The sequence below is a fragment of the Culex quinquefasciatus genome, chromosome 2, assembly GCF_015732765.1.
Source record: "Culex quinquefasciatus strain JHB chromosome 2, VPISU_Cqui_1.0_pri_paternal, whole genome shotgun sequence".
Taxonomy (NCBI): Eukaryota; Metazoa; Arthropoda; class Insecta; order Diptera; family Culicidae; genus Culex; species Culex quinquefasciatus.
In genome coordinates this window covers 56,856,201-56,884,062 of record NC_051862.1, presented here as the reverse complement: position 1 = coordinate 56,884,062, position 27,862 = coordinate 56,856,201, and the positions used below count along the sequence as shown (strand labels likewise).

At 39.1% G+C, this 27,862-nt stretch overlaps 1 protein-coding gene across 5 annotated transcripts in view; it reads right to left on the bottom strand.

The window, feature by feature from the left end:
• Positions 1 to 27,862, bottom strand: part of LOC6052069 (solute carrier family 12 member 4) — a 567,840-nt gene that overhangs the window by 35,056 nt on the left and 504,922 nt on the right. For all 5 annotated transcript variants that reach the window (XM_038253584.1, XM_038253585.1, XM_038253587.1 and 2 more), the window contains 6 exons: positions 17,862 to 18,018; positions 12,891 to 13,283; positions 12,433 to 12,552; positions 7,666 to 8,028; positions 7,403 to 7,595; positions 7,136 to 7,351 (listed from right to left, as the gene is read on the bottom strand). In XM_038253584.1, coding sequence (XP_038109512.1) covers positions 7,136 to 7,351; positions 7,403 to 7,595; positions 7,666 to 8,028; positions 12,433 to 12,552; positions 12,891 to 13,283; positions 17,862 to 18,018 — 1,442 coding nt within the window. The remainder of the gene's footprint in view (positions 1 to 7,135; positions 7,352 to 7,402; positions 7,596 to 7,665; positions 8,029 to 12,432; positions 12,553 to 12,890; positions 13,284 to 17,861; positions 18,019 to 27,862) is intronic.

The window sequence follows — 27,862 nt, the reverse complement described above, 5'->3', positions numbered from 1 at the left end:
ACCATACTCAATGAGTATACGGCGTGTTTTTTGGGCAACCTTATGTAGAAAAAATAGTCATCGCTACTTTCAAATGTGTCTTAAAGGAAATTTTCTCAGCTTTCCAATGCTTCTAAGAGCGAAATGTCTCATCGGGAAATTTCTGAGATATTTCTATTTTAAGCTTTTTGTTTTGAAATCCTTAATCATTTATTGGAAACTTTTAAATAACAGTCCAGGAAACTTGTCAAATGATGTGTTTCATATCTCATTCACTCATCAAAATGTGCAAAATAAGACAAGAAACAACTTTGTAGAAGGTTGCAATTCGCTAAACATTAGATTAATGAAGTTTGAACGGGATTTTTGAAGATATGGAATTTATTCAGAAATAAAAATCATAAAACCGTATTTAAATATGATTTTTACAAGAACAAATGGATTATTACATAACTGTTGTGTACAAATAACACCGGTATGCTCTGATTTAGCTTGTTCAACCGAAACTTTGGCAGGTTTGTGATTGATAGGGTATTCCCTAGATTTTTATGAATAACTATCATATTTCCTTAACCAAACATCAACCAGTTGCATGGATTCAAAACATGTTTAATATTCGAAATTGAACTGCAAACTACTGTTGCAAGCTTTAGGAGAAATACTTTTCATTAGTATGAATGATTGTTTTAGTTTTTTTTTGTATTAAATGAATAAAGAATTAGCAATATAATAGAAGTCTTATAAATCGCATTTTTTAAATATTATTTTATATGTACCTTGATTTGTGTTCTAATAGTTGGGTAATTCTCCGCCAACTCACACAGCAGTTGCCCCGACCCCTCTTCGATTTGCGTGAAACTTTGTCCTAAGGGGTAACTTTTGTCCCTGATCACGAATCCGAGGTCCGTTTTTTGATATCTCATGACGGAGGGGCGGTACGACCCCTTCCATTTTTGAACATGCGAAAAAAGAGGTGTTTTTCAATAATTTGCAGCCTGAAACGATGATGAGATAGAAATTTGGAGTCAAAGGGATTTTTATGTAAAATTAGACGCCCGATTTGATGGCGTACTCAGAATTCCGAAAAAACGTATTTTTCATCGTTAAAAACACTAAAAAAGTTTTAAAAATTCTCCCATTTTCCGTTACTTGACTGTAAAATTTTTTGGAACATGACATTTTATGGGAAATTTAATGTACTTTTCGAATCTACATTGACCCAGAAGGGTCATTTTTTCATTTAGAAGAAAATTTTTCATTTTAAAATTACGTGTTTTTTCTAACTTTGCAGGGTTATTTTTTAGAGTGTAACAATGTTATACAAAGTAGTAGAACAGACCATTACAAAAATTTTAATATATAAACATAAGGGGCTTGCTTATAAACATCACGAGTTATCGCGATTTTACGAAAAAAAGTTTTGAAAAAGTTCTGAGTACGACATCAAATCGGGCGTCTAATTTTACATGAAAGTCCCTTTGACACCAAATTTCTATCTCATCACCGTTTCAGGCTGCAAATTATTGAAAAACACCTCTTTTTTCGCATGTTCAAAAATGGAAGGGGTCGTACCGCCCCTCCGTCATGAGATATCAAAAAACGGACCTCGGATTCGTGATCAGGGACAAAAGTTACCCCTTAGGACAAAGTTTCACGCAAATCGAAGAGGGGTCGGGGCAACTTTTCCCGATTTCGTGTGAGTTGGTAGAGAATTACCCAGTTTGGAAAAGAAGTTTCTGTTTGTTTTTTTTTGTTAAAATAATGTTTAATTTTTGTTCAAAAAAAAAAAAAGTTTGTGATGGTGTTATCAGCATTTTTAGTTGAAAGACTCGAGTTTTATTACTACTTTTAAGTGCATTTTCAACAGTCAACATTTCATAAAATTTCATCTTTATTTTAAAACCATGAAAATAAGACTTTTGAAGCTTGCAACAGTAATATGTAGTATATTTTCTATTTTAAAACATATTTGTATTTATGCTCCTGGTTAATGTTTGCTTAAGAAAATATATATTTTTTTCATTAAATTTCAATAACACCATTAAAAATTACAAACCTGCCAAAATTTCGGTTGAGCAAGCTAAATCAGAGCAGACGTTAATAACTCTTGTATAAAAATATATTCATACGGTTTAATGATTTTAAGTTCTAAATAAATCCCATATATTCAAAAACTCAGATCAAACAAAATTTTCAAAATGTTAAGTGGTTGCAAACCTTCTACAAAGTTGTTTCTTGACTTATTTTGCACATTTTGATGAGTACATGACACATGAAACACATCATTTGATAAGTTTTCTGAACTGTTAGTATTAAGTTTCCAATAAATAATACAGGCATTTAATTTACAGATATCTCAGAAATTTCCCGATGAAACATTTCGCTCTTAGAAGCATTTGATAGCTGAGAAAATTTCCTATAAGACACATTTGAAAGTAGCGATGACTATTTTTTCTTGAAAAGGTTGTTCTAGAAAACACGCCGTGAGTATTATGAGTATTACTCATGAATAAATTCCTTCGTGGTTCTCAAATTCATGAACACAATTCACGATTACGGGAATTAATTTTTTTTCTGTGTATGGGGTTACTAAAAGTAGGTACCTCTACTTTGCACAGATATTTTCAGGATTCTTTTGCATTCAAATGATAATTTATGTAATTGCTTTCTACAAAAAATGACATCAACAACAACAACGAAATTCGTCTCATCTCGTGCCCAAAGTTCTTGCCGTGTTTGCTATCTTGACCGTTAGGAGCCGTTCCGTCGTGGCTGGCAACGGCTGATTAGAACAACTTTGGGTTTCCAGTCTCCATCTGGCTTCAAAAAATATACAAAAAGAGGGACCACCAACGGTCGTGTCACAAAACGGACCCCAAAAGTTTTAGATCAAAAGTCGTCGCACCACTTTTAGGGGACAGATTTTTTGCCGTCGCGAGCTGTCGATGTTTTACAAACTGTTTATCCCCGATACGGATACCATGCGCCAAAAAGGAAAAGTTTCTGAACATTTTAATTGTTTTCGTCATTTTGTCCGGCAAACTTACAAGAAGATGGTCCTTTGTTTTTGCTAGCCCAGCATATCAGCTCTGTAGAGCGATATGAAGCTTTCAAGAGCTTAAAGCTTCGCTGTTGAAAGCTCTCTCGAAGGCTTCCCTTCAAAGAGGGGGGGGGGGGTAATAAATATGTCCCAGCAGGATACTTCAAAAATTCAAAATCCGGAGGGAAATGGGTCATCGTAGAACCCCGTGTAGTGATGGTGTAGCCGTAGTGGAAGCATCTCTTGAAACATGACCCGTTCAGGCCACACACACGCTGCTGCTGGTTAGCTTTTTCAAGTGCCGGGATATTTGGACGGGGCCAACATATCCATTTCAGGCAATAGCCAGCTAGCTCCCGCTGGGGTGTGTGTTGAGCAAATTTCAAGCTGGGGGAAGGAAGGGAGGCCGTATATCTTCAGCTGGAGGTGACAGTTTTATGTGGTTTGCCACTGTGGTCGGATTTTTCGGGGTGAACGGAACCAGTCATTGTCCACGAGGGGTTCCCCGTGGGTTTGGCTGGGGTGAAGGTTGGGGGCAAGTTATTTCGCCTCGAGTGGCCAATACATTTTAAATTTTAATTTAGCAGCCAAAGTTTGTGTTGTGGTGGCGGCGAAGCCCAGCTGGGGATTTGTTGCTTGATGCTGGGCTTTAATCCTGCTGTTGCCACTGAGTTTGCTGGTTAACGAGGTAGATTAAAGGCGAAACAATTTGGAATAAATTTAAAAGTTAAGAAAGGATCTTTGAGGGACTAATTTTTAAATAATCTAATAAATTCAATTGGGGCCATTCTTCGCTAACTCACACAGCAGTTGTCCCGACCCCTCTTAGATTTCCGTGAAACTTTGCTTTGGTCTCTGATCACGAATCTGGTTCGATTTATTTTTCGATATCTCGTGACGGTGGGAAGGTACGACTCATTTAATTTTTATTACTAAGACGCAGTGATTTTTAGCTCGAAATTGTGAAGAGATGGCGTACATATTAAAAATTTCCAAAAAACCTGTTTTTCATGAAAAAAATTGTAAAATAGTTTTGCCATCGTTGCTATTTCCCGTTACTCCAATGTCACAAATCGAGAAATGTGTCATTAAATGGAAATGAGAATTCTTTTTCAATAACGTGTTTTTGTAACTTTGCAGGGTAGAGTGTATCAAGTGCAGACTCAAACAAAGGGCAAAGTGCAAACAAGTGCACAAAGTTGTAGAAAATAAATAATCAAACAATTGCTTTTGAAACACGCACATTAAAGCAATGTCATAACAAACATTCAAAGGGTCATTCTTATGCAAAATTGGCTGAACTTTTCGAAAAAATATTCAAAAGTACACGATGGAGTTTTAGGGGTTAAAACTTCGAAAAACTGCTCAAAAATGATTAAAACCATCACTTTTCCAAAAAAAACTTTCTTATAAGGTTCTGATAACTCGTGAGGAATGCATGCAAATAAACCTAGAAATGTAAAAAACACGTTACTTAAAAATGAAATATTTAGTTCTTAATGAAAAAAATGACCTCTCAGAGTTATTGCAGTACTTTGAATTGCCCTTAAAAGCACATGTCTCTCGATTTTTGACAGTTGAGCTGATTTAAGAACTAGTTTTATTTACCTTTTTGATGAAAGATATGTTTTTTTCGGAATTTTCAGTACGGCATAAAATCGTGCGTCCAATTTTTCACAAAAGTCCCTTTGAAACCAAACTTCTATCTCTTCAAAGTTTCGTACTAGAAATCACTGAAAACGTATTTGACAGTCGACTCTCCGGTTGTCAATATCCAAGAGACCATCGAAGAAGAGAATCATCATTTCACATAACGATGCAAAATTAAGACTCGATTGAAAAAATGTTATTCGTTGTACTTTACTTTGGAAGAGAATCATGGCAAAGTCCAGAAAACAATAACAAACAATGTCAAATATCCTTCAAAGCTTCGTTTTGCAAAGAAAAATGTCTATGTGAGCCATGAGAAAGTGTAATTATTGACAACTGGTACAAATTTTCAAAGCAAAAAGAATCTAGGAGACCGTCGAGGAAGAGATCCTTCATCCAAAATAAAATATCGAGGAATGGAGAGAATCGAAGTTTGCAGTTTGAAGGCACTGAAGGGATGAATTCATCGATAGATGGAGCAACATTGAGATCGAGAAGGTCGACAATCAGAGTGTTGACCAGGGATAATAATTGCAAAAAAATCATTTCGCTAGCGAACTTTCTTCACCCGCGAAAGAGAGAGGAGGCAAATCATTTGTTAGAAAAATATAATATAATTATTTAACGAAGTTATCAAGTCTTAAAATTTTTGATCAGAGAAAATTGTATTTATCAAATCTATATTAACAAAATAAATTTAATGCCTAGGCAGGTTAACTTGCATGATGCCATGAACCTGTTCTTATCAACTTGAAGTTGTTACGACCGATTTAACATCACACATTCACCTTGATGCGCTTTTCTAAAACAAATGCAGCCAACAATTGCCCTGACGTGGTCTTCCAAACAATTTCAAAAGCGATTTATCTTGCTCCGTTCAAATAAGCCCTGGCACATCATACTTTACAGCCGAATGGCAATAAATAATTCTATTTGCCAGAGAGAGCGAGAAAGAGGGAGGAGAATGCAATAGTTTCGCGTGTTTTGTTGTTCAAACAATAGAGAATTGAGAGACGACACACACGAGCACAGCATCTGCGCGCGAGAAAAAGCAAATAACGAGCCAAAGTGCTCTCACTTCGACGAAGAAAAAAAAAATAAATGAAAATAAAACAATAACAAAGAGAAAAAGTACACATCGTATAAAATAAAATGTTTGCACAGCTTTTGGCCGCGAAATCAGCCAGAGAGAGAGAGAGAGAGCAGCTTCGACTCTTGGTCATCATCGTTTGTATGTGTGTGTGTGTGTGTGTGCTTGAGCATTGCCCGAGGAGCAAGTGAAAGCGTTTCCGTTTCGTTCCGTTCTTCCGGTTCGAGAGTCGTCGTCGGAATCATCACCGCTGACTGTGGGCCATCAAGGACGACCGACGGGTTTCTTTCCCTCCCCCGCGGCGGGTCCTGACGACCGTGAAAGAGTAAATAACGAATGGGGAAGGGCAGAACAAAAAAGCGTTAGAGGATTTTGATGCCCGAGGAGTTTGTTCTGTTTTTTCTTTTTTTCCTTTTTGCCGGTGCGCTGAAATTTCAATTATGACACCCACTACGGATATCCTCGAAGGTTTTTTTGTCTTCGTTATTTATCTTCTACTCAGATACTGGAACGTACAGAAATGACGTAGACGTAGGAGCTTGAACTCTTGAAATTAAACATTTTTAGTTTTGAAATATTAGTTAGAAAATATTAGTCTTCGTCAATTCTCAAAAGGGGAACGGCTAATGACATTGATCGCCCGAAATTTGAAAGAACTTTTCTCGATTTCACTGAGATCTTTTCAAACACGCTCGAAGCAAAATGATCATCGTTCGGTCAAAACGTTAATCGTTTGTGCAAAACGAGAGAGAATTGAGAGAAAAATGATCATTTCCGGTCTCTTTTAGCTCAATTCTCTCCCGGTTTTCGTCGAATTCCTTCATTTTCTTGACATTCGCGTCCTACTTCCTACTCCCTGATTCCTGTTTGTGACATTTTACATGCATTTGAGTTCATCGCTCATCAATTTGAGTTCATTGTAAGTGCTCGTTTGAAAACTTACCAATGAAATCGAGAATATTCAGTCAGCTTGCATCGCCTGTCATGATCGTCATTACGAAGAGACCGTCAGTGCAGGCACACGAAGCCAAAACTTTTTGTCGAGTTCGACACTCAAGAAGCCGCGTGACACAGTCTCATGCTCTTTTTCTCTCTCTTTCTTCCTTGTGCGGTGTTGCGTGCTGACAGCAATCATTTGAATACACTCATAGGGAAGGTGATTGAAATTACGGTAAATTCAGTGGAGTGCTCAAAAGTTTTTTTTGACCCTGTTGAAATTTTAATAGCTCTACTCAAAGATTGTAAAGTTTACAAATTTTTAATTATGCGATATCCTTTTACGTTATCAAGAGACATAGTTTTGAAGGTTGAACAAATTTCGACAATTTTAGATTGGATTTGAAACAAGATAGGAACCCCAAAAAAAGACAACTCACCATTTCCACGACCTCCACCTCGGCCTCGATACGCAGATGGTACAGGAACATCTTGAGGTCCTTCTTGATCTGGATCGAGTTGTCCTCCATCTGGGCGACGGTGAAGATGCGCATCTTGCAGTTCTTCCAGGAGCGGTGCTGCTTCAGCAGGAACGGCAACAGCATCAGCAGGCCACCGTCGTGCACGATCCACCAGATGTCGATGTTGCCGGAGATCTACCAAATCACATGTTAGAAGGTTGAAGCTAAGTTTCAATCGCAGCTTACCTTATCCGATGACGTGGGGAAGAAGTTGATGCCCTTGGGCACGAGCAGCGCCATCTTGGCCGCGCTGACGTTACGCACCGTCTGCAGGAACACCTGCCAGGTTCGGGCATCGTCCTCGTTCTTGCGCCATCCGTACGGCCAGCCCAGGATCACCGTGTTCGGCTTCATGCCTCCCAGGCCGATCGTTTGGACGCTGTTGCGAAAAAAAATAAGTTATTCAGTACTAGGTATTGCCCACCTCATCAAGCAAAAAAAAAACTTACACATGCGACAGCCCGTCGGCGATGTTGCTCGCGACCATCGCGTCGCAGAAGCCCTTCACCTTCTCGTCCTCCATCGTTTTCCGGACGCTCTGCTTGGCGGCCAGCGCCTCGCTCGACAGCTTCGTAAAGTCACCCTTGACGAGCGCCACGACCACGACCAGACCCTTGCCGGCCTTGAGCTGCGACACGAACGAGAACAGCTTGCGGTACTTGGGCGTCAGGTCGTCGTTCAGCTTGGCCAGCATCAGGATCTGGGGGCGCCAGTTCTTGGTGTGCGGTGGGCCTTCCTCGAGCCGGAGCAGCGAGTAGCGGGCGGCGGACAGGGCGATACCGCGGATTCCGTCACCCCATTCCTTTTCGGCGCTGTTGGGAGGCAAATAAAAAAAAACGGGTTAACATTTCAAATTGATGGCCGGCGGATGTCATTTTTGGTGGGATCACAATCTCTCCGTTCGTGGAGGTGATAAATTTCGTAGATTGCATTTTGCGTTGCACGCACTTTAATAGTTGTTTCGATGGGAAATTTATGCATGCGTTTTAGCATTTCCATAAAATTGGTTTGATAGTGGTGCTATCTAAACTAATGATTTAATAATTTTCCACATTTTAATAGTGCTACAATAGCATTTAACTTCAGCTTTACTATTCATAAGAAATTAAAGTTAACATAGTTGCTAAAATTCATCATGATGACTTTGATATCTACTTCATTTTGAACTTGCATCCTCTGTTTCATCCTCAGCACTTTAGAAGCATTGCTGTATTTATGATTCTGAGGTTTCATACTCAGCGGGAAAAATTACACGGAAAAACATATAGTTGGACTTCTTTTTCAGCAGCTATAATGCTAGATTTCCCATTCCAAATGCAACCTGGTGCTTAAAATTTGGCTTGCGCTCGAGATATTTTAGTTTCCAATTTGCCAATTGACTCGCAAAAAATACTTTTTGATCTCTAAAAGTGCTCCAAAACTTTTCTCTAAATCATAACCCTGAATGGCTACGTTAAAAAAAACTTGAAAATAAAACAGATTTTTGAAGGCTCAGATGTTTTCTCTAAATTTGGTCATAGAAGGCGTAGATTGCAAGATAAAATTTTGGTGCCTTCGACAAATTTGCTTGCATTGGCAAGTTCAACAACTTTCTAGAAGATAAAAAATTCCCAAAACTAATCCTGAAAAGTTAGATTTTCAAATACACCCTAATTGTGAACCACCCTGATTTTCAACAAAACCGAAAGTGGTCCATTTTGAATTTACAATAACTGTTTTGAAGACACCTAAACTCCAAAACCTCACCATTTTTCGAAAAATCAATTTTCCATTAAATTTATTTACCATTGTGCAATTTTGGACGATTTTGTATTGACATACTTTATGGATGACGCTTTCCGAGAAATATATGGATTTAAATTTTCTAGAAAGGTTTGTAATGTTTTAAAATCAAACATGCTTGTAAAAGTGAAAAAAAGTGAATGGTTCGCTACGAATCTGCTAATCATCTTTTCTATACATTACAAATTATCAAGTAAAGCTTGATTTTGAATTTTTAATGAAAGATTCTTTTACATCGAAAATCGGACCAATAATTTCCGAGACATCGTTAGTTGAAAATTACAGGCTAATTGCACTTGGAGAAATACATTTTCATTTATTTGAATTTTTCGTGAGCTGATTCTCAGTAACTAACTGCCCGTTTTTCAAAGATCCAGTGAAAAAGATAGAGGAAATTTTCAACAAAAAAAAAATCAATTATTCGCTCTACAGCAGCTATTCTCAACCTTCTTCTACGCCGGTACCCCCTGCCATGTAAATCAAGTAGGCCCGATACCCCCCGTTGAGAATCGCTGCTCTACAGCATTGCCTTGGCGTTCTCGATTGCGAGATTCCTACTCGAAACTAGGTGTCCGAAGGCTTGATTGTTGAGGCAATTGCAAACCTCTTTTTACACCTTAGCTTCCATCCACCCCGGGATTCGAACTGACGACCTTTGGATTGTGAGTCCAACTGCCTACCAGCGACTCCACCAGGACAGGACCCAGTGAGACGACTCCTACACCTGGACTGAGCTAACGACCTAACCTATTTAGGTCAGTCCGGGGCCAACATTTACTTCCCGTCCGACGGAAGGCGTGATCAGACAAATCTCGTCTCAAAATTTGCCACAGGGACCTTCTGGGATCGAACCCAGGCCGACTGGATGAAAGGCAATCACGCTTAGGGACCATCCATAAACCACGTGGACACTTTTTTGGGAATCTGTTACCCCCCCCCCCCTTCGTGGACAATTGTCCATACAAAAAAATCTTTTTTGTATGGATCGTGGACAATCGTCATACCCCCCCCCCCCCTAAAGTGTCCACGTGGTTTATGGATGGTCCCTTACCCCTACACCACGGTCCCGGAAATTGTAGAAGCTTTTTGCTTTTTGCTTTTTTTGCTTTCTTTTAAACATTGTTTTTTTTTTTAATTCGGAAAACCTAAAAAAAACGAACCAAAATGAGTCATTAGTTATGATAGCTGTAATATAGAAACGGCACATTTTAGCGAAAATTTTTAAATACATTTCAATTGTAATTCGATTTTGCTCTAAAAGTGATTTTTAATGCGTGCAAGTTTTCCTTATTTTCAAAAAAAAAAGCGATTCTTTCAATAAATCATATTTCCTCTACAAGATTTATTTTTTCAATGCCGGGAATTTTTGAAACAGTCGTAAAATCTTTGTTTTAGAGCAATTCCAGCCCAAAACAGGAATTTTTTAGGTACTTTTTTCTCGACCCTCTCCGATTTCAATGAAACTTTGTAGATATGTTATTCTAGGCATATATAAGCCATTTTTGTGTATATGGAGTCAGTTATACTCGATAATGACATTTGAGAAGGGTGTAAGTGTTTTAAATATTTTTGTATTTCGTAATTTAAATATTGCTGTATCTCGAAGCCGTTGCATCGTATCAAAAAGTGGTCAAAGACAAACTTGTAGGAAATTTGACGGGCTTTCCGAAAAAAATACACTGAAAGAAAAAAACACTCCACTTTTATGAGATTTTTGATTTTTAAGATTAAAAGTCAAATTTGAAGGTGAGCCCACGATTTTTTTTCGTTCAAAATTTTTGTGAAAATAGCCTAAGATGTTACAAAAAGGCTCACGAAAAATGCAGGATGGAGCAACTCACTTAAAAAAATACAAAAATCATTTACTGAAACTGTTTTTTTTGAAAAGTGCTCTAAACGTCAATATTTTCAAAAACTGAATACGGGAATCGATTCTCCAGACAATTTTACATAAAAGTCTCCATATGACCATTGTCCTAAGTCCAATCCTTGTGAAGTTACTGCGGTTTTAAAAATAAAAATGTTGAAAAAATAGGTTTTTTGATGGTTTTTGGCAATTTCTATTTGACCGACTTGATTTTTCAGTCTCGAAAATATTTTTACCGGAAAGCTCGTTCAATTTCCCATAAGTCTATCTTTGACCACATTTCAATTGGATGTATGGGCTTACAGATATAAGCTAATTTACTATCCAGGTTACTATACTGCACTGAAAAAATATTATGTTTTCAGTTATGAGCAATGTAATTAGCTTATATCTGTAAGCCCGTACATCCAATTGAAATGTGGTTAAAGACAAGCTTATGGGAAATCGAACGAGCTTTCCGGTAAAAATATTTTTGAAACTGAAAAATCAAGTCGGTCAAATAGAAATTGCCAAAAACCATCAAAAATCCTATTTTTTCAACATTTTTATTTTTAAAACCGCTGTAACTTCACAAGGATTGGACTTAGGACAATGGTTAATCTGGAGACTTTTGTGTAAAATTGTCTGGAGAATCGATTCCCGTATTCAGTTTTTGAAAATTTTGACGTTTAGAGCACTTTACAAAAAAACAGTTTCAGTAAATGATTTTTGTATTTTTTTAAGTGAGTTGCTCCATCCTGCATTTTTCGTGAGTCTTTTTGTAACATCTTAGGCTATTTTCACAAAAATTTTGAACGAAAAAAAATCATGGACTCACCTTTAAATTTGACTTTTAATCTTAAAAATCAAAAAATCTCATAAAAGTGGAGTGTTTTTTTCTTTCAGTGTATTTTTTCGGAAAGCCCGTCAAATTTCCTACAAGTTTGTATTTGACCACTTTTTGATACGATGCAACGGCTTCGAGATACAGCAATATTTAAATTACGAAATACAAAAATATTTAAAACACTTACACCCTTCTCAAATGTCATTATCGAGTATAACTGACTCCATATACACAAAAATGGCTTATATATGCCTAGGATAACATGTCTACAAAGTTTCAATGAAATCGGAGAGGGTCGGGTACAACCGATTCCCTATTTGACATGGAATTGCTCTTTATTCATTTCTAACTGTACTGAAAAACAAAGTTGATCAAATAATACATTTTTTGATATGCCAAACTAAAATTTTAGTACCAATTCCACTACCACATTTTTCAATTTCGGACAAAATATAAAATATTCCGTGATTCGGTTTTGGGAAAATCCCGGGAATTTTGTTCCGGGAATTCCCAGGGTGTGGACGCACTATGGATCAGAAAATGTTTTACTTAGTCCATTAAAACAAAAAATTAAAATACGTATTTGGGGATTTGAGCTTTTATCCATAACAAATTAAACATGACAATGAAAGTTTTTTGTGTTCTAATTTTCTCTGAAAAGTCATAATTATAACCTACAACTTTTGCAAAACCATTGTTTACTGCATCATTTTTAATCTAATAAAGAGAAGGCTCACTTACCCTCTGTACTCAATGTACTTGTAGACGAGCACGGCCAATCCCATGGCGATCAGCGCAAAGTACCACGACGTCATGAACATAATCGACATGCACAGTGTCAGCCCAATCAGCGACAGAGACCTGTATCGTTGTTTGTTAGAAGTGGGAGAGTGAAAAAAAAAAAACAAACAGGAAACGGAAACGGAAAAAAAAGATAAATTAATTGCTAGTCACCGATACTCTCGCACTTGACGTGTGACATGTGATTTGATATCTGTGAGCTTTTTTTGTGGGTTCTAGCGGTTGACCAAAACGGGACGTGATTGAAATTGGAGCTCGGCGGTCATCCACCACAAGTCACAATGCATTATTTTCACCGATTTGCCACCGAAATGTGCCGAGTAACGGCCGGTCGTGGTCTCCCATTTGGTTTCGCATGGTGCGTGACATGGCACATTTTCGGCAGAGGGAATACTGACCAGTGGTAGTACTTGAAGCGTGGCCGCCAGTTGGGGGTCCGCAGCAGCGTCTGGACGGCGCAGGCCAGATTCACGAAGCCGTAGCACATCAGGAAGAACATGGACAGCAGCGGGGCGAGCAGGTCGACGTTTCCGAGCAGGATGCCACTCTGGCAGATTAGCAGCGTCAGGAGCAGGGCCCGGGTCGGTTCGCCACGCTTCGATGACACGGCGAACGGCTCCAGGAACGGGATGATGCCGTCCTTGGCGATGGCCTGCAGCAGCCGGGGCGCGCCTGTTAAGCTCTGCAGACCGGCACCGAGGGTTGACAGGAACGAACCAATCAGGATGACCCACTGGTTCGGCCAGGCCATGTTCGCCACGACTAGTTTACCACCTATCGATTGTCCGAATCTGTGGAGGGGGCGGGAAGACAGACAGCAGATCATTGTTATCCGAGCATTCGTTGGTGAAGGTTGTCTGAATCAACATGACTCGTCGCGTCCCGGCGCAAAACGCCGGCAATATTGCCCTACCTGCGGCTCAAGCAGGCAAAAAAGTGGGAATTTCCAAAAGGAAGGTTGAGGCCCCAACTGATGGCCAAAAACCGGGGATTTCCAAGAGGAAGGTGCTTTTGGAAGTGACATCGATCAGCAAAAAGACGAAAAAGAGCGACGGTACTGTACCGATGGATGAGGAGGAGGAGAACTCTTCATCGCACGAGGAGCAGCTTTTGAAGAACAACAAGTTTGCTGGACTGCCTGACGAGGACCAGGTAGCGGAAGCAAAGGAGAATGAAGTGAAACAGCGAAAGGAGAAACTGCCTCCTTTTTATGTGCGGCAATCAGCAGCAACGATCGACTTTCGAGCGGGGCTGGTTGAACTCATCAAGTCTGGGAAAGTCCAAGGCAACATTCGTCTGTGTCAGGACGGATTTAAGGTGCTGGTGCAATCCAGGCAGCACTATCAACTGGTCAAGGATTACTTGACCGAAAACGAGGCGGAGTACTTTACCCATGATGTCGTCATGGATAAGCCGTACAAAATCGTCGTCAGAGGTCTGTACGACATGCCAGTGGAGGAATTAGCTGCCGAGCTAAAAGTTTTGAAACTGGATGTGTTGGCCGTGCACAAAATGAGCCGACGCAACAAAGACATCAAGTACCGTGACCAGCTCTACCTGCTGCATTTGGCTAAGGGATCGACGACGCTTCCTGAGCTGAAGGCAATTCGAGCGGTTTTCAACATTATCGTGTCGTGGGAGCGATACCGACCAGTGCATCGTGACGTCACACAATGCTTCAACTGCCTGGGTTTCGGGCACGGAGGTAAGAACTGCCACCTGAAGCGTCGTTGCGCCAAATGTGGTACCGATGCGCACATCACATCCCAGTGCATCCAAGATTCGCTGGTGAAGTGCCTCAACTGCAACGGTGAGCACTCGTCAACCGACCGAAAGTGCCCCAAGAGAGCTGAGTTCGTGAAAATTCGGCAGCAAGCATCGACGAAGAATCAGCCTCAGCGTCGTAGAACTCCTCCAGCCCTGGTGGAGCAAAATTTTCCACCTCTTCAACCGCGACGCCAGGTCCCGAACTTGGCACCGTTGCCGTTGGATCCCAGGAAGAGAGCTGAGATGAATCATCCACGGCCGGGTTCCAGCCAGGAGCCGAGACCGCCACCACCGGGCTTCAGCCAGGAGCCAAGACCAACCCAAGAACCAGCAGTTGAGGAAAATGGTAATGATCTTTACACCTCAACCGAACTCCTCAATATTTTCAAACAGATGTCCGCTGCACTGCGTGGATGCAAAACCAAGACCCAGCAGATTGAAGTGCTGACCTCGTTCGTCATCCAGTATGGATCGTAGGTCCCTCAAGCTGCTGAATTGGAACGCTTGCTCCATTAGGAGGAAGAACTTAGAGCTGGTGGATTTTCTTCGCGAGAAGGAGATCGACGTAGCTGCCATCACGGAAACTCATCTGAAGCCCGGTGAAAAAGTTTATCTGCAAAACTACAAGATCGCGACGCAGCTCGATAGGACCACCTCTGGAGGAGGAGGTGTGCTTGTCGCTGTTCATCGTGATCTCAAGCCACGCCGGCTGCCACACTTTAAGCTGGACATCATCGAGGCCGTTGGGTGGAAATTCCCACTTCGGTTGGCCCAGTACTCTTCATTGCTGCATACTGCCCACGTCAGGTGAATGCCAGAGATGGTTCAGCAGCAAAACTGAAGAGCGATATCCAGAAGCTGACACGGCGGAGCGCAAAGTACATCATCGCTGGTGACCTCAACGCGAAGCATGAAGTTTGGGGCAACAGCAGGAGGAATCGGAACGGAGTGATTCTGCACAACGATCTGCAAAACGGATACTACAACGTTGTGAGTCCGGATCGTCCAACGAGGGTGGCTCGGTCTGGGAATCACTCAATCATCGACTTCTTCATTACCAATATGGCTGAGAACGTGGCTCATCCTGAGGTGTTTGAAGAGTTGAGTTCTGATCACTATCCGGTGGTTGTGGAGGTTGGAGCTTCCGTTACTCCGCAGCGGCAACCAACCCGGAAAGATTACCACAACGTTGACTGGCAGCAGTTTCAGCAAGTGGTCGACAGCAACATCGACTATGATCAACACCCGGAAACTTCTGCCGATATTGATCGTTCGCTGGAGGTGATCCAGCAGGCTATCAACCAAGCAGAGGCTGCCAACGTTCGGGAGGTTCCTGTTAATTTTAAGGTAACTGATATTGACGTAGATACTAAACACTTGATTAGACTTAGGAATGTTTATAGGAGACAATATCAACGGACTGGGGACTATGACAAAAGATTTCAGTGAACAATTTGAACAAAATCATACAAGACCGACTTGACAATATCAGAAATCAAGAATTTTCAAAACATGTAAGCCAGCTTGGGAATTATTCAAAACCATTTTGGAAACTTTCAAAAGTTCTTAAAAACAAACCAAAGCCTATTCCTCCTCTTATTGTTGAGGATTCTCCTTTGATTACATCCGAGGAAAAGGCAAATGCACTTGGGCTTCATTTTGTTAGTTCACATAATCTTGGCGCTTCCATGACCAGCCGTAAAGAAACATCAGTTGCCAATAGTATTTCAACAATCAATGACTCTACCTTTGAATTTCCTGCAGATTCCCATGTTTCTGGTGAGGAAGTCAAAGTTGCAGTTAAACAAATGAAAAATATGAAAGCTCCTGGCTTTGATAACATTTTTAATCTAGTGTTGAAAAAACAGAGTGATCAGTTCTTTCAACATCTAGCCAATATTTTCAATAAATGTTTGCAACTTGGTTACTTCCCCACCAATTGGAAGCTGGGCAAAGTCATACCAATTTTGAAGCCTCAAAAGATCCAACATCGCCAACAAGTTATCGTCCCATTAGTCTTTTGAGTAGTCTGTCCAAACTCTTTGAGAAGGTCATCTATTCAAGGCTTTTGGATTTTACCAACGATAATAATATAATTTTGAATGAGCAGTTTGGCTTCCGAAAGGGACATAATACTGCTCATCAGCTTACGAGAGTAACTAAAATCATCAAGCAGAACAAGCTTGAGTCTAAATCAACTGCTATGGCTTTGTTGGATGTTGAGAAGGCTTTTGACAATGTTTGGCATGATGGTTTGATACATAAACTGTATTTATACGGTTTTCCAATGTATCTTATCAAAATTATCCAGCACTATCTTTCGGAGAGATCGTTCAGGGTTTTTCTGAATGGGATTGCTTCTGGATTATTCAACATTGATGCTGGGGTTCCCCAAGGAAGTATTCTTGGCCCACTTCTGTACAATATTTTTACATCTGATTTGCCTACTCTTCCTGGTAATGGTGTGTTGTCACTTTTTGCTGATGACACTGCCGTTATTTATAAGGGTAAAATAACCAGATATTTAGTTGGCCGTCTTCAGAAGGGTCTTGACGTTCTTTCCGAATACTTTGGCGACTGGAAAATTCGCATAAATGCAGCCAAAACTCAAACCATCATTTTTCCACTTTCCAAATCGGCCCGATTTGTCCCAAAGGATGATGTTTTGATTAAAATGAATGATGTTTCAATACCCTGGTCAAAGGAAGTTGTCTATTTAGGTCTCATACTTGACTCGAAACTATTGTTTCGGCAGCATGTAGATAAAATATTGAACAAGTGCAGCATTCTCATCAGGTGTTTGTATCCTTTAATTAACAGAAAATCAAAGCTATCTTTGAAAAATAAGCTAGCAGTTTACAAACAAATAATTTACCCCGTTATTGAGTATGCAGTACCTGTTTGGGAGTGTTGCGCTAGAACTCATAAATTGAAGCTCCAGCGTGTCCAAAACAAGGTACTCAAAATGGTTTTGAATGTTCCTGGCTGGACAAGATCAAGTGAGGTTCATGAATTAGCAGAAGTAAAAATGTTGGATCAGAAGATTCAAGAAAAATGTTTGAAATTCAGGGAAAAATGTGCTATATCTGAATACCCCTTGATTCAAGGATTGGTTTAGTTTATGGTAAGATTAAGTTAGTTTTAGGTTAGGTTATGTTTTCTTAAATAAATTTTTTTTTCTTCATTGTACCTAGTGTTACAAAAATGATAAATCATATACTTTTAAAGTTATGAACATGAACAGTGTTTAAATCACGAAAAGCAAACTAAAGCTGAAGAGCCACAGCTGACCACTTATTATGTAAACCAAATGTAATTATTATAAGAAAGATTCAATAAAGTATATTTAATTCAAAAAAAAAAAAAAAAAATTCAGACAGCAGATTTGGTTCGATGAGAAATTCTTTGGGAAATGACAACAGAACAGTTCAATTTATAGATTCAAATTCCGATTATGGGAAGATTTGATACTAAAAAATGAAGCACGAGCATCGAGTTTACCCAGTAGGATAAACAAGATGAGTGCTGAAAAAATCGAATTTTGAAAGCGTGAAAAACAACGTTGCAAAACGAAACTCGTTGAGAATCGGCCCCAAACTCACTTGTCACGCAGCAGCAAATTGTCCACAGTACCGGCGAAGAGCATCACGCAAGACAGGTACACGGTCGAGGTCGTCAGGATGGCGCCGATCGTACCGATCGGGATACTCTTTTGTGCGTCCGCCAAATCTCCGGAACGGTTCGAGCCAGCCATGATACCTAGTTGAGTGGAAGAGGTCATTAGAGCAATGGTCCATTTACGAGGTGGAATGTCAGTGTGTGTCGGTGTGTTCAGGAGTGACATTTGCCAACTTTGGCCGACGACTTATTGTGGTAAATTATAGAGCAAATGATCCCCGGGGAAAGTGGCTTAACTGTGGACGGAGAGACTAGTCTAGTCTAGTCCAGGGTTAGCAGTGCAGTAGCTATCTGATGTGGTAAACTTTGGCTCAACATCGGTAGCAGCAAATGGTAGTTGGAGTCGGAGTGGATGGGGTGAAAAGTGTCGTCGTAACGACTTTGGAAATTATCTTTTCGGTTAGTTTTGGTGGCGTTGAGGGAGAGAAGCAGCAGTGTGCTGCAGGGACCAAAGTGTTATCGTGTTCGTGTTTGGTCTCCCCGCCAGGAGTTATGTTGACAAACTCCTATTCACACTCGGGCGATTGGATCGGGATTAGGTAAAAGTTTCGTAGCATGAGATACTTTAGCGTTATTTATCTTTGAGCTTGAATTAACTGTGTTTTATGTTTGCTTTATCATCAGCGAAACTTGACTGAAATTCATCACTGTTTATTAAATTCTTAATGTGAATTCGAAATTAAATTACTATCCTAAAAAGCTCATTTATTTTACAGTGATTCCATATCAAACCAGCAGGATCTAGATCAAAAGTGCTCCGATTTAGTTGAAATGTTAATCGGTAAGAATGGTTGAAAACTATTATGAATACCTTTTTTTTTACCGAAATGGGCAAAAACTTAAGTGTGTATTTTGAAAATGAACACAATAATATTTACATACCACGTCGATAAAGTTTCACCGATTTTTCAACTTTCTTGAACTGTCGTCAAGCTTGAAAACTATTGAATTCGGTAAAATATTACTTCAAATTAATTATTGATTATTTTCACCTAAAAACGGAGTGCTGTTACACAGTTTGTTTACCGATCTAAATTTCACAAATTTTTGTATACCAAATTCGGTTAAACACTTATTGGGTGACTTTTGTAGACGTAAATATCATCAATTATTTTTAACCAAGGGTCCTGATTTTCGGTTCAATGAACAGAAACCACTCACTCATCGCCTATCCATTCGTCGCCTATTCTAACCCGCTAGCATTCATGAGCGAATGAGTCTGGCAAGCAGCCAGCGAGTGGCCCGAACTGTTCACTCAGCGAACAAATACATCGTGAAAATATTTGCCTACTCCGTCGCTCGACGACACTCACACACTACCATGCTCAGCGAAGAGCCACTCTCACAAAATGCCAGCGCGGCAGTCATTTTGTCTTCACGCCCTCAGTTTGCCATCAATTTGATATTTTCTTGGTGGAAGTTTCTTTGAATGGTGTCTATAATGTTATGAAATCAAAATAAATGCACAATTTAATTGATAACATTGATTTTAGTCAACCCAAATCAATGAGTATAACGCACCGCATCAGAGAAAAAATGTTTTCAGTTCAGAGTGATCGGAGACGATCGGCCTGTCTGAACCGTTCGGAGACTGAGCCGATCAGAGAGAGAAGGAGAGTAGAAAAGAGAGAGTTCGGGAGCGAATGGTTTCAAAGTGACAAACAGTAGGAATTCATCAGGGCAGTATCGCGTCGCCTGCTATTTGTGCTCGCGAATGGAGTGGTTGATTTTGAGCAATCAGTACCCTTGTTTTCAACTTCTTATTTAAAAAAGATTTGTTGCAGCATTTTTGAAAAAAAAGTGTAATTGTTTTCTAAATCAGATTTTTATTTTGTTATAAGCTTAAAATAGGACTCCAAAATATTGATACATTGCTTTGATAATGGTTTTGATTATATAAATGTCATTTGATGTTTTGCATTGTTTCAAAAATATTTGATTTTTTTCCGATTATTAGACATAGATTTTTTAACCAAATTCGGCAAAGTTTGACGATTTTCCAACTGCTGAAAAGTTCGGTAAACTGAAAATTACCGAATTCTGTGAAAAAAGAACCGAAATCCGGTAATGAAGTTAATTATTGTTCATCGTAAAAACCGGTAAAATTTGGTTCGTTTTGACAGATGGTTTACCGATCTAAATTTTACCGATTTTTCAACTATTAATTTAAAAAAAATGTAGGTGTTTTAGTCCTTATTAATGCAGTAATTGTATAGAATTTTGCATGTTTTAATGTTTTTTTTTTGTATTTTGCATGTTTTTATTTGGATGAAATTTTGTTCATGCATTCCCTACGTCAAAAGAAACAATTTTTAATTTTGGTTTTTCATACAAGGCATACTATTTTGCTGTCTGGTCATGTGAATATTCAAAAATCTATACCTAGAGAAGAGATTTTTTTATCCGAATTTTTTATATGTCTTTTTATCACTAAAAGTTGAATTCACAAAATTCTAAGTTTTAATTTTTTTGCTATTTTTTTTTTAGATAGCTAAAAAAGACACCTTTTGGCGTTAAAGCTTGCGATGGTTGAAAAAAGCCTTCTTGAAAATTTGTACGTTCTGGAAAATGTCGAAAATATTTTAAAACAAAATCTTATGCTCAAAAAAAAATTTCAATAAAAAATGACTCCCTGTTTTTGATTTATAGGTATTTTTTCCCGAAAAATGCACTTCTGCAAAAAACTATTTTGAAAATGTTAGAAAATTTCCTACAATTACCATTTTTTGTCTTTGATATTTGGACTGCTGTTTGCTGAGATACACCGTTATAAAGAAGAAAAATAGTTTCTCAGTGTTTTTGTTCTCATTTTTTTACTCGCTATGTCTCAAAAACTAATGGTTCGATTGGCAATGTTTAAAAAGAGACTCTTGTGGGAATTTTCTGTTCTTTTTATCAAAAATAATTAAAAAATAAGCGCTTATCACAAAATATTTCAAATATTTTCAAAGAGCAGAAAATTCACAACTGAGTTTTAATAATCAAATTCACACTTAAAAAAAATCAATTCTCAAAATCGTGAATTAAATTAACGAATGCGAGAACCACGAAGGAATATATACACGTTTATGGAGCAAATGCACCATACTCATGAATAAATTCCTTCGTGGTTCTCACATTCGTGAACTTAATTCACGATTACGAGAATTGTTTTTTTTTTCTGTGTAAGGCACTTTCCAGGATCCCTTCGAAAGATTGGCTGCGATAGGGTCTGATTAGATTAGATTAGATTAGATTTAAACTGGAATCAAACTTTTCAAGCATCCATTTCAGTGCTGAAAAGTAGAATTTTTCAGCATTTGGTTTTGAAAAAGGCTTCTTTTCGGTTCTGTTATTTTTGGTAGAGAAAAGTAGGCTGTTTCATCGTTTGAGAATGACAGGAAACGGAAGTAGTTTCACGACGAAATTGCAAAAGTTAATTTTAGTTGATTCAAAATACAAGTTTTAGATTTTCTGAGTCCAAAAAAAAGCTGTTAAATTTTACCACCCACCAAAAAACCGTCAAATCGTCGCCGTCGTGCTAACTTGTCGTACGTGCATTTTGGGCCAAATTGAGTTCAGAACGCCATTTTGTGCAGCTAACAATAACTCATCTTTTAACATTCACAGATCCTCAAAATTCGATTTCAATCCTGAGATATTCAATGAAATCCCAAAAATCTCCGAAATTTTTTGTCACTTTTTATATGAAAGTAGTTTTAATCTTGTCGTGCCATCTTGTCACTCACTGAAAATTGATGTAAGTGCGACAATTGACCAAAGGGATTTCAGGTCAGAACGTGTTTGTCGCACGTACAAGTTAGACTACCGTAAACATTTGTAATTATAACTCGGGATTCCAGCAACCAACTTCAACCAAACTTTGGGGCAATGCACAGAATGGTCAGCCAAACAAAACGTGTTTGTTATTGTTCACATTGCTTACTTTCGTTTTTGTTAAGGTCAAACATTAAGAGCGAGTCCACGAACAGGGCATACCCCTTTGTATGGGACGTCGTTTGGACCTCACCAATCTGCCTGAAATTTTCAGGGGTTGTTTGTACATATAAAACTAGCATCTGGCCAAAATATGAGCACTCTAAGTCAACGGGAAGTGGGGCAAATCGGGACACAAAGTTTGAAGGTTCAAAAACGTCAAAAATCGTAAAATGGCTGTAACTTGGGCAAAATTCAATTTAATTTAAAAATTCAAAATGCGTCTGAAAGAACTTAAAAAATGCAACAAAATGCAGGATAGAGCACCCCAATTGGTTAAATCTAAAGGGAGTTATTGACATTTTAGTGAAAAAATAGCATAATTTTCAAACTCAAATAAAAAAGTGTTCCATCCAGATATCAACTCGGTTCGACCTGCAGCTCATAGGGGACATCTGGGACTACCATCTGAGACTGAGAACGCTTTGGGTAAGGCAGTTTAACATATTAAATAGACACTTTTACTTTTAGTGAATTTTTTGGTTGTAAATTTTTGCTCGGGGGACCCCTTAGATCCCATTTTCTGATAATAATTTTATCATATTCGTGTTCCTGAGACAATTTCACAATAGAAACATGCATAAAAATGTTTATTTTCATCCATTTTAACCCTTTAAAAAATGAAAGTTAAAAAAAAATCTTCGATTCACATTTATTGAAATTCAAGTTCGTTTCCAAGGATACTAGATGACACCAGAAAAAAAGCAGCATCTAAATTTTTTTTTAACTTTCATTTTTTAAAGGGTTAAAATGGATGAAAATAAACATTTTTATGCATGTTTCTATTGTGAAATTGTCTCAGGAACACGAATATGATAAAATTATTATCAGAAAATGGGATCTAAGGGGTCCCCCGAGCAAAAATTTACAACCAAAAAATTCACTAAAAGTAAAAGTGTCTATTTAATATGTTAAACTGCCTTACCCAAAGCGTTCTCAGTCTCAGATGGTAGTCCCAGATGTCCCCTATAAGCTGCAGGTCGAACCGAGTTGATATCTGGATGGAACACTTTTTTATTTGAGTTTGAAAATTATGCTATTTTTTCACTAAAATGTCAATAACTCCCTTTAGATTTAACCAATTGGGGTGCTCTATCCTGCATTTTGTTGCATTTTTTAAGCCCTTTCAGATGCATTTTGAATTTTTAAATTGAATTGAATTTTGCCCAAGTTACAGCCTTTTAAAGATTTTTGACGTTTTTGAACCTTCAAACTTTGTGTCCCGATTTGCCCCACTTCCCGTTGACCTAGAGTGCTCATATTTTGGCCAGATGCTAGTTTTATATGTACAAACAACCCCTGAAAATTTCAGGCAGATTGGTGAGGTCGATGCGAGATGGGTATGCTTTGCTCGTGGACTCGCTCTTAAATTGCGTTTTTCTCGGAACGTCAAAATGGTGGGAGCGCCAAGATTGCTACGACGTCGAAATGTGGCACACAGATCACCGATTGCCCATCACGAAATGCTAAAATCCTGCCATCAAAACCCTGTCCCTTCTTGCTCGAGGCGTTAAAATCCTTGCGACGTAAAGAAAAGCCCGGTGCTGAAAAAAATACAAACCAAACCGTAGCAAGTATCATAAAAAGCCCGAAACTTTTCCACTTGAGTTGTCTATGACTGTGCGGTTGTGTGGGTTTGTGTGTGTGCCAAAATTGTTGTGTGTTCCCGAGTTTGTGTGCATGCTTTTTCGTTGCTGACTTTGACTCTTGACTGACTGGGGCTGGAAATTTATGGCCATAGCTTGCGGGGGAAAGCTTTTAGTTTAACCCGGCTTCGCCCCAATACATGCATACTAAATCGGGAGCAAGTATCAGATTGGCGTGGTGCCGGCATTTTCCGCCAGGGATTGTTGATTTATTTACGGATTGTTCGTTCATGTTGTGGCAGCAAATGAGCCTCAGCATCATGTTTTTGTTTCCTTGGAAAATGACTGAATGATGTTGATTTTGGCAGGTTGGAAACTTGCTGTTTATTGCGTTATTCTTTTTCTTGAAGTTGATTTGTTCGTTTTGAATTTTAACACAATTTCTAAGATGATGTGATAAGTTCTTCAAAGTTACACAATACCTGTCTGTTTCCACCTCATCAATCCAAATCACCTTCTCATTTGCATTTCTCGTTTTGGCAACTTGAAAGGCACTTCTAATTCCCAGAAATCCCCCCTCTGACCTTTTACGAGACCCCAAAGAGCCAGCACGTGCCTTAACGTGCAACACTTGGTTAAGGTTCCTCGCCCTTAATTGATTACCACTTCAAAGTTGGAAATCGGATCCCTTTTGTTTAGCAGCTGTTCACGGGGTGTGGTGGCTCTGCCCAAATGAACGAACAATACATTTTCGGTGAACTCCAGGTCGTGGTCGGATGGTGTCACGAAATGCAAATAAATTTACATCCTGCCGGTAACCTGACACGTTTCGCTTTTCCGTCAGCTGGCAGTTTTGTGGAGCGGTTCGTGTCTTGAGGCAAGGTGATCGACACGTGCGTGAGCGGGACTTAATTTTGGTCGTACCTTCTGGGAGTGGTGAGGGTGCGGAAAAGACTTTGATAGATAAATGGTGTGAAAAGCGGAACAAAGTGCAGGAATAAATCACAGTGAAGTTTGAAAACAAATTTATATAATTTTAAAAAGTTCAAATTTTCAATAAATTGAAAAATTTTGTCAGCCCACGTTGCTCTCTTGAAAAGCTTGTAGCACAAAATTAAACAATTTCCTTTGCCAGACCTGTCTTAATTCGAAGAATCTTCTGCTCAAGTGAAGTCGACATCAATTTCAATGAAGAAACACATGCCAGATATAAATCGCTTCATCGATTCCTTGTAAGAGATAGTCCCTTCATGAATGAATAAACCAGCCCTCAGAACACCCACGTCCTAGTCGTTTGGAACGCTCACAGTTCAATCAATCAGCAGCATTCCGGGCCCAGATAGATCTGTGCTGTAACAGACCATGTAGTTCGAAATAGCTCGTTCAAAGATGTTCGAACCATGTCATCAATTAATCCGTTCAACTACTTTCTAAATTAGATTTGTTGCCCAGATCAACACCGACACCCACAAGAGACTATCATTAAAAGCTCTTCTGGTGAAAAATGAACCGATTCCAGTCCCCCAAATGGGAAATCGATCCACCTCAAACACCCCAACCAACCTCGAGCAAAGCTCACCGAACTGAAAACAACAATTCACACGCACCCAAGACTCCGACATTGCTCCGCTTCGACAGACTGACAATCCTCCCGGGTGAAATTCAATGAATGTTAATGCAAATCAATATGGCGTGTATCGAAGAATCGACCCCCCCCTTCTTGGGTTCCCCCGGCTTGGCAAAGAGTTCAAGTTCAATTATTCAAGCCGCTTCAAGCCCGGCTCTACGTGACCGAGTGTACCGGAGATGGACCCAGGGCTGATACGACCTGCTGGTGGGCTTCTCCGGTTAAAGTTGGAAGCCACCTAAACTCCACCCACCATCCAGCATCAGTTGTATAACTTCTCAAGAGGGATTCTTTCACGGATGAACAAGTGGCCAGAGAAAGTGGTTGTGTCTTCGGTGGTGTTTCTAGCAGTAGAAGAAGAAAAGTGTTGTGTTTGTTTGGAGTTCTAAATGAAATTGTTGATTTTTTTTATTTCTTGATATTTTTTTTCTTCTACTGATTACAATCTTTTAAAACAACGCGAGCATAAAAAATTGGATACTGCACTAATAATCCAGAGGTTGCTGGTTTGAATCCTGCGGCGGGCGCTCTAAATGCTAAGAGTAAATATGGGTATCCAGCGCCGTCGCTTCGTGCCGTACTCAAACACTTATTAGCCCAGGGCGGCGAAGTCCTTGTAGATAAAAGGAAGACAGCTATAAAGTCAACTTCGTTTTCAAATTTGATTAAAATATGATCAAACTTCTTATGGAATTACCTTGCACAATTGTTGACATGATATTTTAGAAAATTTTACTTTTAAAAATATTTTTCTTATTGATTTTCTTCAAAAAAGTTTTTGGCATGACAATCCAAGCAACATTGTTGAAAACACTAAATTTTATACTTGCAACCGTAGCCTTTTACGACCAAATTTTTCAAAACATTAGAGGAAACCCTAGAAAATAAATAGTATTTTCAAAGAAACAATATAAGGTAAACCAAACCAAACACCATTTTTGATAAAAAAGATACAGCAATTTAAAGGTAAAAAAAAAACTATTAAATCCACCTCACTGCTGTATGCCTTCCGTGCAACATCAACTGCAAATGCTTCTGGTTTGTAATTGGACTAACTTTCAACCTCGCAAGAGGTCGATAATCAAGCTGTTGATTTAAGACATCCGAGCTGGTTCTAGTTTTGTGAGAAATTGACAGAGTTATGTGCGATACAAAAACATGGAATCAAGTCTCCCCACTCTCCCCTACATTATTCACTTTCAAAACATACTTGGGTATATCACCGCCAACTCACGTATTTTTCATCGAAAAAAACACTAAAAAAGTTTTAAAAAATCTGCCGTTTTCCGATCCTCGACTGTAAAAATGTTTGGAACATGTCATTTTATGGGAAATTTAATGTACTTTTAGAATCTACATTGACCCAGTAGGGTCATTTTTTCATTTAGAACAAAAATTTTCATTTTAAAATTTCATGTTTTTTCTAACTTTGCAGGGTTATTTTCAGAGTGTAAAAATATTCTACAAGACAATTACAAAAAAAATGATATGTAAACATAAGGGTTTTGCTTATAAACATCACGAGTTATCGCGATTTTACGAAAAAAAGTTTTGAAAAAGTTAGTCGTCGTTGATCATGGCCGTTCATGGTCACCCACGACAGACACGGACGAAGAAACAAAGAGAAACACAAAAAGTAACTTTTTCAAAACTTTTTTTCGTAAAATCGCGATAACTCGTGATGTTTATGTTCATACATCAAAATGTTTGTAATTGTCTGCTCTACAACTTTGTACAACATTGTTACACTCTAAAAAATAACCCTAAAAAGTTAAACAAAAAACAAGAAATTTTGAAATGAAAATTTCTTTTGATAACATAACCAACGATGGGTCGGATGGTGGACCCGGACATAGTTTACATACATTTAAGTGAGATCCGGCTTCCAAAAAGTACATCAATATCACTTAAGTGGCCATATCTCGAGACAGGGTTGTCAGATCTTCAATGTTTTAGGCTCGTTGGAAAGGTCTTTTGATAACCTAACCAACGATGGGTCGGATGATGGACCCGGACATAGTTTACATACATTAAAGTGAGATCCGGATATATGTGAAAACACATTTTTATACATAACTTTTGAACTACTAATCAAAACTTCAATCTGTATAAAACTCGATCTATGGGACCCTAAACCAAGTCGAATGCAACAGGTTCGGGTCAAATCGGTTCAGCCAGTGTCGAGAAACATGAGCTAGTTTGTTGGTCACATACATACATACACACACACATACACACACACACGGATTTTTCACTGGCCGCTCCACGAACACGAATCTGGTGGAATTTACGTCGTTTTGCCTGAGGAACATGGAAGGAGGTGGACAAGTGGATGCGGTGTATACTGATTTGAAAGCTGCTTTTGATCGTATCAGTCACAAGATTCTGCTGGCCAAACTTGACCGCCTCGGCATGCCAAGCAGTCTAGTGCGTTGGTTCGAATCTTACCTCACCGATCGTTCTATGACTGTCAAGCTGGGGAATGCCGAATCCTCTGCCATCACCTGTCCATCCGGAGTCCCCAGGGAGCAACATTGGGCCAATGTTTTCTCTGCGTACTACAACGATGTGAGCTTCGTACTTCCCGCTGGATGCAGACTACTTTATGCTGATGATCTGAAGATATTTCACGTGATCCAGAGTGATGATGACTGCCGATATCTCCAAGACCTGATCAACGCATTCGCAAACTGGTGCGAAAAAAATCTGCTCTCTCTGAGTATCCAGAAATGCTCTG